The sequence below is a fragment of the Eurypyga helias genome, unplaced genomic scaffold, assembly GCF_000690775.1.
Source record: "Eurypyga helias isolate BGI_N326 unplaced genomic scaffold, ASM69077v1 scaffold9466, whole genome shotgun sequence".
NCBI lineage: Eukaryota > Metazoa > Chordata > Aves > Eurypygiformes > Eurypygidae > Eurypyga > Eurypyga helias.
In genome coordinates, this window is record NW_010258521.1 from 1,274 (window position 1) to 14,792 (window position 13,519).

At 42.1% G+C, this 13,519-nt stretch overlaps 1 protein-coding gene across 1 annotated transcript; it reads left to right on the plus strand.

The window, feature by feature from the left end:
• Positions 1-370: 370 nt before the first annotated feature.
• On the plus strand, positions 371-9,854 carry MCMDC2 (minichromosome maintenance domain containing 2). Its single transcript, XM_010154365.1, has 14 exons — positions 371-470; positions 558-688; positions 783-842; positions 1,163-1,358; positions 2,349-2,471; positions 2,658-2,765; positions 3,982-4,110; positions 4,603-4,834; positions 6,613-6,818; positions 7,252-7,418; positions 7,799-7,975; positions 8,352-8,494; positions 9,068-9,177; positions 9,694-9,854. The coding sequence occupies exons 1-14, from the start codon at positions 371-373 to the stop codon at positions 9,852-9,854; spliced, it is 2,043 nt and encodes a 680-aa protein (XP_010152667.1).
• Positions 9,855-13,519: the final 3,665 nt, after the last annotated feature.

A 13,519-nucleotide genomic window follows, 5' to 3' on the forward strand; every position in this document is an offset into this window, starting at 1 on the left:
GGGAGATATCCAAGTCTTGCTTTTGATAGGCTGATTATACCTACAAAATATATAGGAAAGGCTAAATTAAACAAGCTTCAATTTCATGGGTTAGGGAATTGGGCAGTGAACTAATTCACTGAGAAAACACTAGAACGTTCTTCAGGAATTTACTTTGGGAAAGCAGTATGCTTCAGCCATTGGAAAGAACCTGCCTCTGAATTTTAAAAATCCTTAAAGAATCGCATAGTTTGAAAAAGGGACTATTCTAATTTGGTATGGCTCTGTTAATACATACCTTCATATTATTGCAGCATGGCCAGTTCTGATGTCATTTCTTCACAGTTTATTCTACCATTTTGCTAAAGAGTGCAAAGATATGTCTCAGAAGATGCATTGTGAAATACAGAAAATGAGGGAGACTGCCCTTGTTTACCTCGACAGAAGTGGCGGCCTTCAGAAATTCATGCGTGATTGCAAAAAATACAATGGTATTACTCACTCAACAGATAGTCCGTTAAATGGATACGTAATGTTGCACAAATCTCTTTTATTTAAGATACTTCTTGCTCCTGCAGACTCAAAACAAAGTTATGCTGTTTATCGTTTCATTATTTCGATAAACCCTGCTGATATTGCTGAACTAGATGCAACTCTGGGAAACTACATTCTTCATAATCCCATACCAGCAGCACAGATTTTTCAGTCAGTAAGTATGTATTTATAGGCAAGAGTAGACAAAAGTACCTCTACGTTGTAGCTAGGTTTTTCTTTTCTCAAATGAAGATATTTTTCAATCACAGGTATGTTTTGTAGCTGTTAAGACGTTATCATTAATCGAACAACTGCAGACAGAGGCCCAGGTGAGTCTGTGTCTTCCTCCCTTTAGATCTGAGATCTTTTAGGTGTGGTGAAGTATTAACAAATAGCGTTCTCGTATTAACTTTACAGTTTCACTTTCCCTTTGGCTGTAGTAATACTTGTAGTTAAACACCTGCAAGTCTCACCCGACCACACTGCAAGAATTCTGAGTTCAGATAAGACCTAATTATTCTTATACTGCACGCCTTGCTGAATTATTTTTTTTCTAATAGCTATATATTGCATTGTGTGTCTGTAAGTAAAGCAGTTTTAAATTGAGAAAACATTTTAATGGTATCAATGTAATTGTGTCTCTTGTCAGATTAGCATACTGCTAAAACCAACACACTTGCCACCTTTACCAAGTTATGTTCTGAGCCTTTCAGCGTTTCCCTTTAATTACACGTCTCAAAGATTCTATGTGTCTGAAGGAATAGTGATGGCAATGGGAACTGTAACAAAATACACACAAGGAGCAAGATTTCTTTGTACGGAGGAAACCTGCCCATTTGCTGAAGGTAGTAAAAAACCATAATCAGGACTATTTCAAAAGCATTAAGTTTGATAACTTAACAGAGATTAAAAACCTAGCATGAAAAAGGCCTTTTCATATGCACCCGTATTACGCATACATTTCTGTAACGAGCACAGCATGATTTTTATAAATTTACAGCAGTGGACTTGGCCATTGGTTGCTCAGCGTTATTAAATGCTCTGGGAGCATAGCTTGTGCCAGCAATCAGTTTTCCTAATAGGAAGATAGTTTACATGAGAGGATAAGTTTGTTTTGTTGGGGTTTGTTTTTATTTAATTTATTGAAGCAAAATATTAATCTGAAAGGAAAAAAGCTAAACTAGTAGAATACTACTTTTCTTGGAAACTGTATAAAAATACTGCAGCACAATATGCTTGAGTGACTGGCATAAGCTGCTGGCATAGAAGTCGTCTGCTTTAATGAGTAGCTGACTTCTGTGGAACTACTCCTCTGAGTAATGTTGCTGTAGAGCTTGTATCCTGCAGGATTAGGTCTTAAGTACTTTTGAAGCTGTTTTGTTTGCTTCTTTTTGTAACAGAGACCATAGAATTATAAAAGAGAGGTGACATCCCAGAGTTTGGAGCCTGCAGACTAAATCATAATGATGTTTTTAGGAGGGCACGTACCTCCAATAGCGAATATCCAAATATCCGTATCTCAGGTTGTTTCCCCGCAAGGCAGAAGCAGAAGTCGCTTGCTCCCTGGGTCTGAGAGAGCCCCGCCACCTGTTCTGCCTGGGGATGTGCAGTGGGAAACCCTGACATCTCCTGGTCAGCCTATCAAGAACTGTACAGGTGGTTGCAGTGGAAGCACAGTATATGAACCTATGCCTGTCTCACCTGAAAAGACACGGGAGAAGTCTGGAATTTCACTATCCAGGATTTTAACCACTTCTATTCCTAATGGGAAATTTTAAAGCTAAAGCCTTGTTATTTAAAACGTTCGGTAACTTTTTTAATACATATTTTTTTAGGGTTTAGGTACATAAGAGTGCATCTGCCTGGGGCTACGGAATCTGCCACAGTGCGGAGTGATTTCGTGTGTAGTTTCTGTTCTTCACCACTGCAGGAAGACATGAAATTTAGAGTACTTGGTGGTAAGATCTATTTAGTTCTATTTTTACATCTGTTAATTGCCTACTTCTGTTACACAATAGGTAAATGAAATGATTAAGTGGGAAAAGCCCCAAATACACTAGTTATTTTAAAAAAATAACCACAGAAAACCCCAAACAAGTGTCTATTCAAGAGAACTAACTTTTTCTTTGCATTTATTTTGAAAGATAAGCAAATAATTGAACTGATTGATGCAAAAGTTCTTAGTGCTTTGAAAGGATATTCCAGTGATAAATCACATTTTAGGATTCAGACATTTACAGTTTTCTTGAGAGGTAAGCTGAATTTTAGAGTTTTCTCAAAAACGTTTTAGAATTGAACTGTCATACTCCCTTGCATTTTCCTTGTAGGCCCATTTCTCCGGAGGAAGTAGTGAAGGTCGTAATTTATAGTGCAGTTCTTTAATAAGGTTGGGGGGTGAATACACAAAACGAGGTGACTAACCAGCGACACAGGCGATTGAGGAGCGCACGTGGCAAAACCGTGGTGTTCACTTCTGTACCCTCACTTAAATAAAATCCCCTGGCCAGCTCTGCAGTACAGCACGCTGACTGTAGCTTCTCTTTTCCTCCTCTCTGCTTCCTTTAGATACGCTGTTTTGTGCTAACTTCATGCCTTTTTAACATCCTTTCTCAATCTAGCCATTTTCCACATCCCATTGGGATTTTTGGCTCCTACTACCGCTACCTTCCACTGGACATAAAATGATTCTGAATGTAAATAGCCAGCTGAAATCACAACTTGCCAACGTACTTCCATTCATTCCGTTACACAGAAAACCCTGCCATTCCAAAAGTCTAGGGCATTGTATGGGTCATTTCTTGAAAACTAAATAGAAAATAATGATAATGATGAAGTTGCAGAACAGACTCTGCGGGTGAGACACCGCGAGTTACGCATCAGGTTTCCACTGGCTTCAGAGATCAGGGAGGTTAGATGGGGTCTCACAGCTGAGATTCACATCTGGTTGGACCTAACTCTCATGTCTATAAATGTGATTGATTGTTTTTTTAAAGAAGCACAGAAATACAAGGGCTCCCAAAGCCATTTGTGTGTCTTTTTGAAATTTGTTTGGTTTGGATCCCCCTTTTTTTTGTTTGTTTGTTTGTTTCCCCTCTGACATTTTATAGGACAGTAACTGATAATGGTATCGCCACAAGTTCCAGGGTAGGAATGCATGCATACTTGCAAACCACTGTCCGTGTTCTCTTCAGTGCACAACTAAATGCATCATCCACGTTCTTTATCAGAAATTTGCTTTTTCTCGCGCAGTGTGCCTTCCCTACCTCTTGCACTAATTAATTAAAACGGTATGCTTCATTTTATTCTAGTCCATTACGGTGAACCTGGCATCCAACTGCTGTTTTCTGCAATTGAATCATAAAATGTGACCGTTCAGAATGTGAAGGTTTTCTGACCATGTCTTTAAAACCGTTTTTATGCCCTAACATATCTGCAGGTTCCCCTCCCCACGTTTGTTTTAATTTCTAGATGAACTGGCCAATAAAATGCAACTAGGAAACCACTACAAGATTATAGGAATTCCAGCTTGTGTACAAAATGGCCTACAAGCTACAGCATGTATGGAAGTCAATAGCATCCAGCTCTGTAAACCAAGTGGTAAGGAACTTCCATTAAAAACTGACTAGAAGAGTTGGAAAACCTAGAACAAAACATTGAGAATTGGTAGTTTCCTGTTATCCAGACGTCTCGATTAGGACTTTCCTCTCAGTCTGAAATGTCTGTTTACCATTGTTTGAGAGTATCTTCTTTTGCCCGCTTTCCATGCATTGGGAAACCACACAATTTATTACTGCAGTTCTTCTTCCCAACTGCTCCATTGGAAGGTCCTACATTAAATGAACCTGATATTGCAGGTTGTTATTCCTTTCTTGTTATTCCATCAGTTTTAGCAGCTCATCTGTCACTTTTTCAGAGCTTTATTAAATATTAAATTAATAGTGTCAGATGTTTACATTCTGAATTTGTGCTTAATACATAAACATACTCGTTATTTGTAAGCTTTGGATCAGGACTAGAATGGTGATTTGTTGTAAAATACCCGCATAGCTCTCATGAAGTGTTTGTTAACCTGTACTTTGTTTTCATTAGATCCTTCTTTTGTCGGTGTCAACTTTAAGTATCTCTTCTCACTGACTTCAAGTTCGTACTGGAGGTTTGCAGCCATCCTTGCCAATATCTTCGCTTCTCAAGTTGTTCCACCGGGCACTTACAACACACTTAAACTCGCAATATTGCTGAGTCTAGTCCAGACGTGTGAAAAAGAGAATGCAGATTATCTGGACCTGTTGATTGTGACAAGTGACACACTAGTGATTGATAGGTAAAGAGATTGCCTATTTTTCACATAAATTAGAATAAAAACCATCAGTATCTTTAAAAGATCATAGTTGACTGGAAAGGCTAAAGACACTATATTCTAAAAGAATATATAGGGCTCTGACTGGGCAAAAATACTGAATTTTTATCCCTAGGACACTTTTATTTACCTCAAGTGATAAATCTTGATCAGACCTTTGGTAATAATAATAAAAACCCTTAACACTCATAATGATCTTCACAAGATGTCAGCACTAGCACTGTTTAGCAGAACTCAAACAAAATATTCTTCTGAAATCAAAACTGAAGACTGTCCCGGAAGCTGATAATAATAAAAACAAAGGGCTCTGCTCTTCAAATCTTGTGTCATTTTAAGCCTTTTCATCACCACTTCCCAGCTACCAGCATTTTTGATTAGTAAGCAGTGTGTAAACAGATACTTAATTTTTTTATCACTCTTCATAAAAACTGTACTGATAAGGTATTAAAAGCCACCTACACAGAGGTCATAAATCCAGCTGTTGCTGCCTTTAACAAAATGTTTTCCCGTATTTAAGCACTTCATGTACTTACCTCTTCACACAACTATAAACTGTTAACAGTTTCACATACATAGCAGAAAAGTCCTGTATGCTCAGCATTAAATATACAGTAATCAAAAACAAAACCCCAAAACTTTCCCCTTCCCCAAATAAAAACAGGGCTTCATTTTAATTTTTGAAAAAGATCAGTGAAAGTAGCAGGAATTTTATTTTCATTTGAGTTCTTCAACAAATCCATTAATATTTTTTTGTCGGGGGCGCGGGAGGGGGAATACTTTAAGCATTTCAAAATTTAGCTGTATAAAATAGTTCAAATTTGAAAATAAATGTGGGCTGTGGGATTTCCCCCCCCCCCCAGGTTAAGAGTTAAGATCTCGTAAGAGAAATTGTAGGAACTTGGAGTGGTTTGAGAACCAAACCATCCGGTTAATACTAGAACAGTTGCATACTGTGGATCTTTGTCAGCGCTATCACTTGTGCTGCCTTGCCTGTGCACACAGTGTTGTATTACAGACGTACTCAGCAGCCTGTCAGAGTAGGCATTACCTACATCAGATTTATATTGGCATGATAGCCTATTTATTAATACTTATTAATTATAGTTAATCATGTCCTCCCAGTTTTTAATAGTAGGCTAAATCATTCTCTGACACCTTAAAATCATTATGAGCTGCTGACTGTGGAACCAGACAGGCAGTTTGCAACCTCTATGTGCCAAGGAACGCTGTACAGATGAAAAAGAAATTCAATGCCCGTGGTCTCACAAAGGATTGGGAAGGGGGGGAGGCGGTAACCCAGGCAGGCAGAGCTTGCAAGTTCCCAGCCTTTTCATTTTTCCCAGATGGCCAGGATTACTAATCCTCTGCCCTTCTTAAATCACTGGGAAACTTCCCCTAGTACAGGCATAGGACCTAGCAATATGGGGTTAAGTTATGAGACTTTGTTGATTTCCCAGGCTGGTGCAAATCACAATTTGCCTCCTACGTTAAATCCCTAAGAAATACAGCGCTGTTGGTGAGAAAGCTTGGACCCCTACCTCTGTACCCAAAGCTACTTTAAACACCTAGTTTTGACACTGGCTTCATGTTAAGGGTTTTTTCAGTGGTGGTTGTTTCAGAGTCTTACTTTATAATGGTATTTATACATATTATTAAGTACAGGATTAAGTAGTTTAAGTTTTGAAAAACTTAACAATAATTTAAGACTTTATAAAGAGGCACAGAATTATTTAATCCTCTAGGCTGCTGAATTACAGCATATGTCTTCTGCCTCGTGGCATACGACACCCACCTTCTAGTGACATTTTTCCTTCTGTGTCCAAAGATAAACATGGAACTGGAAGTGCAAGTATCCAAGCTTGCAGTGCTGTGCTGGCTAAGGGTGGTATCTGCTACATAGGAGACTTGTCTTCATATAAAAAGGATAAACTTGAGCTTCTGCAGCCTGGTAATCTCACACCTACTAACAAACATACATAATCATGGCCAAATGCTGGGGAAATCCAGTAGTTGTTTCTTATACAGACTTGTTAAAAATAAGGACCTAAAAGCCAAGGTCCTGTAAGTGTACGCTTGCTACACAGACTACACTACAGGGATCTCTTGGTTGGCATAACAGTTACTAGACAACGACACAAGTGTGTGCATCACACTTCTAAAGGCGGCTAGATCATAAATCCTAGGGTTTAGATGTACCCATACACAGTCCTCCCAGCTGCTGGTGTGGAAATGCCAGCCTCATGGAGAGGAAAAAAAAGTCTGTATTATGTATTTACTGAATTATCATGGCAGTCGTGACTGGCTTCAGATTGTGTGCGTGGGACTAGAATTTATAGTTAAACTAGATAATTGCATAACTGACATCTTTTATCCTATCCTAGTGCTAGAGAGCAGAACGACAACAGTATTCATTCCTGGGAAAAAGTATGGAGAAGAAGCTGACCAACAAGTTACTATTTCAGTTCAGACCAATTTCTGGTCTTTTATAGATGTGGATTCTGCCCCAAAGAAAAACATACAAAAGGATAACTTTTTAATTGGACAGATGGTAAAGCACGTGCCTTGTTATGCCAGTAACTATACTACAGCAGTCATTTGTGTTTGTGGTCATTTCAACTTATAAAGACAGGAAACAATCAGTTTTGGTAGTATTTCCCAAAAAGTCTCAACTCAGTGACTTTAAATCCATTGTCTTCTAAGATGAGCAAGCTTTCCCAAAAGCAGGTATCACTTTATTCAGAATAGCTTTTGACAGCTACTATTGAAAGAAAATTTTACTGCATATATTATAACTGATTCATGAGATAATCTTGCAGGACTCGGTATATATGGATATTGAACATTTCAGACTGGGAAAAAAAGGCTGTTTCTACAAGCTGAAAGGCCAAAATTAAGCGATTGTTTTCTTTCTCTGGGTCTTCTCTCCAGGACACAAGTCTGATCCCACCTAACCTTCTAGACAGCTTTGGGCTTTTGATACACAGTGAGTTTCCTTCGTGTCGACCACCTTTCCCTCTTGTGCATCACATATTGAAAAGAGCCGTTAATCCTGAAGCCATGCTCTACAAAGTCTCACAGCAGTTCACAACGCAGGATTACGAGGAGGTAACAGAAACTACCCAATGAGTTAGAAATGCATTATACTTGGGAATATCGTACTCTTTTGAGAATCAGAAGGTTCTCCCTGCACATTCCAATCGCTTATTTTTAAAGCTGGTAGCATAATACTCACTTCCTACCCTTTGCCCCCACTCCATTCCCAGGAGCACTGACAGGATAATCGATAGGATTAGCTTCAGTTCTTTAAAAGGGCAGCATAATAAATTCTGTTGGATCTTCGTAAATATTATCTTTATAAAAGCTGTTTGTAGACTATATCATTCAAACTATAGTACTGTGCCATTGGTATGTTAAAAGGGGTGGAAAACGATAAATTCTTTATTTTCCAGTTAAATATTTAAAACCTCTACCCTCTCTCTAGTTCATTTTATTTGCTAAGAATCTTCATGTCGAACTGAGCTCAGAAGCAGAAAACCTCATTCAGGGCTACTATCTTGCAAGTCGCAGAGTGAGAAGAGATTCTGTTCATGGATCGGCGTTATCAGCGTCTGCATTAAAAAATCTGTACGTCCTGCTTTTCATAGGGAAGCAAACACATCTGCGTTTCAGATGGAGACCGTGCTAGCCTGCTCAAGGGCTTGTTCAATAAAAAGCTAGAGAAAACTTAAGTTTTGTGAATGTCAAGCATAAAGAATCTTATTTACCATTTCTGAATGACATTTTTATATACTGATGTTGCAAAAAAAACCCAAAGCAAAACAGTTTAAAGAGCTTTGCCAGGCAAAAGAAAAAAGTGATAAAAAAACCAATTACCACTCTTAAAGCTTTCTAGAAAGACAAAAACAGAATTTAAATTACCCAGCTTTGTAATCTGTCAGCAAAAGAACTATTAGCAGCAGACACTACACCAAGTCCCACTGCTTTCACAGCACAGGAAAGCTGTGCGTGACAAGGTGGACTTAGTCGGCAACAAGTACAACTGTGCGGTATTGGTGGGAAGCTTACACAGCGGAAGTATGGAAAAACCCCGCTCCAGTGTTAACTTTCTATTTGCTGAGTGCTTGAAACAGGGCACTACACAGCACATTCATGGCTGCAGTATTTTTTATCGGTGACATGCTTGTATTTATCCCTCAGGATTTCACTGGCTAAGGCTCATACTAAATTAAGTTTAAGGAAGAGAGTACTTGAGGAAGATGTGGTGATTGCCATCTTGTTGTTTGAATCATCTCTGACCTTAAAACATGGTAAATAACGTAACTCACTCTTCAGTCATGGGTACGTTGCTTTCATGTTCTGGCAGTTTGAAAACGTTTCCATCACTTGACTGCAGTTGTAGGTAGTGCATTTTGAATCAAAGTCCAGGATTTCCACTGGTGAAGGCCCAAATAAAAGTCTTTCAGGCAACTTCCCTTCGGAGTCTCAGTGCTCTATGCAATTAGGCCACAGGCCAGCACCAAGCCTCTGGCCCTTATGCTGGCTTGTATGAGGCATCACTTCTCTGATACCAGTTCAGGTTAAACTACAGACAGTTTCCCTCCCTGGGGAGAAGACAAGGGTTGAGGGGTTTTTTTCATTTCATTTCATCTAGCATAGTCATATGTGTTCACACACAGACTTGGCAGTGAGACAAGAATCACCATGTAACATTTAAAAAACAGCAACATAGCAGATTGTATTACTAAGTAATCTGCCACAGCACTTTTTCCCCTTCAAGGTCCTGGCAAGAGTTTATGAAGTCTTGGGGTTTTTTCTCTCCTTAGGCAAGTTTGCATTTTGCATAGCACCAAATCCCGTATTTCCATTTGACCTCAGTGATGAAAATTCCCTGCAGCAGAGAGACAGTTACCTAATGCAGTGTCACCATCAGCTGCTCAAGTTCATTGGTGCATATGGCCCAGGAATTCATATTAAAGAAGAGTGAAAACTCTGCTCTGTAAGTAAAGCCTGAAGCTTCTGCTTCAGCTTTTTGAGAGACTGCAGTTGGAAATGTACAACTAAAAGCTTTTAATGTTTTTGTAAGACAGTCCAGTGCTGTTTTGCTAAGGAATAAAACATAGGTGACAAGCTCTGTGACAGGGTTGTTTGAAGGCAGGTGTGATGTTTTCATCCTGGGAGGCCATGGCTTCAGAATAAAGCCACAACTTGAATGTCTCTTCCTGGCTGCCACTGTTCATCCAGTTAAGAGACAGGAGTAAAGAAGAGTTTTTAGTAAGAGGTACTGGAAGGCTGCAATAAGGTCTCCCCAGAGCCTTCTCTTCTCCAGGCTGAACAAGCCCAATTCCCTCAGCCTGTCCCCATAGCAGAGGTGCTCCAGCCCTCTGAGCATCTTCGTGGCCTCCTCTGGACTTGCTCCAACCGGTCTGTGTCCTTCTGATATTGGAGGCCCCAGAGCTGGACGCAGTACTCCAGGTGGGGTCTCTCTCACAAGAGCGGAGCAGAGGGGCAGACCCCCCTCCCTCGACCTGCTGGCCCCACTTCTCCTGACACAGCCCAGGATACGGTTGGCTTTCTGGGCTGCCAGCGCACACTGCCGGCTCATGTCCAGCTTTTCATCCACCAGTACCCCCAAGTCCCTCTCCTCAGGGCTGCTCTCAATCCATTCTCCACCCAGCCTATGCTTGGGATTGTCCCAGCCCATGTACAGGGCCCTGCACTTGGCCTGGCTGAACTGCATTTCCACATGACATTTAGACTACAAGGGATAGTAGAACCCTATGGGAAAGGGGAAAAGGTTAAACAACACAGCAGGTAGGCAAGCCAGTGAGTTCAGCTCTACCTCACTGCAAAAACAAGTGTAGTGTGGTAGAAGATGAGGTGCCTGAGCTACAGCATGCATCATCTCCAACTGTGGAATTCCCTGGTTTGTCTTCCTAGTAAGGATACAGTAGTAGACATAATAGTGAGCAGGTTTTACTTCCAAGAGGTCCACGCTAAAAAACCCAAAAAGGCAGCAGAAACATGGTACAGACTTCCAGTCAAATCTGGACCTGCTGAAGGCTTGGTCTGACTCCTCCCCAGGATGTCATTCACCAGGATCATGGTGCTCCTGCCCACACAACCTCAACAAAAACCCTACAGTCACTGTAAACAGAAATCCAACATTTTATTCATACACACATTGCCTTGGAGACAAGTAGAAAAGCTGCCACCGCTAATGCTGTCAATGCTTATTTAGACAAGGCAACTCAAGACTTCCTATATGTTTTAACCCCTGATTTAGTACTTTGTTTTATGTATTTGGTAGACTTACATATTCATACTAAGTTCTAGGAGTGTCCACAAGGCCACTTCCCTTTCTAGAGTGACACTCCCACCTGAGCTTTGAGGATTATTCACGCATTTTCACCAAACAGCTACTCCTCTGCCTCACTCCTGAATCCAGCCGTATTTCTGAGGAGCATGAAGGGCCACAAAAGCATTTCCAGGTGCATCAGACTCCACATTTCAGCCCGCTGTTTTCACGCTGAAATAAAACCAAACAAAATAAGTCAGTTTTCTCTATGCTTAGTCGATCTTATGCAAAATTACTAACTTTACTGGCATTTCAGAATCAAAGGTACACATCAAAAAGCAGTCAGATGGGTAAACGGCAAAAAGATTTCATCATTATGCCAGCAAAATTATCTAGGATAGACTTGAATAGAATTCCTTTATAAATCACTGTTGTTGACAAGCTGTATTGAGGAATGTATATCTTCAGAAATAAACAATTCCGCAGCAGGAGCACAACTTCTTATCCTTGCCTCTCCCCAGCTTCTCCTGCGACCTTTTAAGCCAAAATTAGAAGACCAGTAGCACCAGGACAGCCCAGTCAGCCCAAGTGCCCTTGGCTAACAGGCCGCCTTCAGCTGCCGTAAGCCGGCACAGGTCCAGCCGGGCGCAAACACTGCCAGAGCTGGCCTTCGCTAGCCAGCAGCGTGGCTCACCACAGGGAGCCCGAGCGCTGCCGTACGACGGTGAAAAAGCATCCTACCTTCCCAAACGCCCCTTCTTCCGGGAGGGGATGGAGCCTACTCTCAGCTGTACCTGCGTATGCAGGACTCGAAGACAGTGGAAAAGGTCATCTGACGCCACAGGACCTGTAAGAGGAGCAGGAACATCAGAAAGGATGGCAGCAAAGCAGACTGGGCAGGTCCTACCTAGCTGGCACATCAGATACAACAGGGCTCAGCACAGAGCTCAGCTGGGTAAACGGTAAAGAGTCCTCATCACTGTGCCAGCCGTTTCCTGCCTTGGGAAAGGCTGCTGCGGTTCTTCCCAGCTGTCACACGCGAGGTCACTTCTTGTCTGAAGCGATTCGCTTGGTTAAATCAAAGCACAACCTGCTCTTTAACAGTCAGGCACAGGATAGATTCAACAGAGCCAGGAACAAGAAGGATAAAAGCTCCCTTCGGGCACAAAAAGGCAGGCCCCTCCCAGTCGTTACATTCAAGCCGAAGGCGCCAATTACCTTTTAGAGGCAAAGTCCACTGCCGCACTTGCTGTTCCCTCTGGAGCATATCCCAACAGGCTGACACAGCCAAGTGCCAGCAGGGATGGCAATCTGCGCACACTGCACTTCCAACAAGCATCTGTTTGCTCCTCAGAGCCCAGACCCTGTTCCTCTCCCCAGTTAAACCTAGGTGCTCTGATACCATCCCCAAGCCTCTCCACACCAATTCCTTCGGGATTCCTGAACTGCACCTGCTTCCTTCTGGGGAGCAACTCCCAGAGGTTTTATAGCAGTCACGATGCCTTTCGTTGGGATTTCAGCCGCTTATCCCTACAGGCAAACAACCATATTCCTCTTCACTCTATCCGCAATTTACAAGCCACAGAATGGCTGCAGAAGTCTTGACCTAGATTTTGGGAGGCTTTCCTCAACATTTTTAAGTAGAGTAAGAATAATTATTTCTTACTTCTTCTGTAGCTGCAGAATTCACGTGACATCTGTCTGCTTGCAAGGCACTGGCACGGCAGAGTCCAGACTGAAGATTCCCAAAACCAGGAACAAACTCATCTCTCAGCTTCACTGGCTACCTAGAACAATGAAAAGAGACAAGAGATGTCCGATTCGGAGAACTCCACTGCTCAGCCGGAAGCAAAAAGCATCAACACTTCCCTGGGGAAAAGTAAGCCAAGGGAATGCCAACCTACCCGGTAGCCCTGCCGGCTTTATCATCACTCCAGGGAGGAGACGGGAGCATCAGCCAGATGGAGGTTAACGAGAGGCACGGCAGGGCTACAATGCCGCTCCTAACAAACGGCTGGGGAGAGGAGCAGCCTGGCAGGGAACGGCCTCCAACCCCAGTTGGCACGCCGCGCGGGGCGACTCGCCGGCACGTTCTCCCATCGGGTTAACAGAGGTGAGCGCTCCACCGTGGGCCTGCTGGGAGAGCGTTACCGCAGAGACTGCCGAGACCCCGGGGGTCCTGCCCCTGCCAGAACCCCGCGCTTGGGATCGGCGCCTACAGCCCAGAGGGCACGGTCAGGGTCACCATACAGCACTTGCCGGATTCCCCAGAGGGAAAAACCCCGTAATTTGTCTTCAGGAGGAGGACAGGCATTTGTCGATGGGAATGATTTATCAGCAAAACCAAGTCTCTC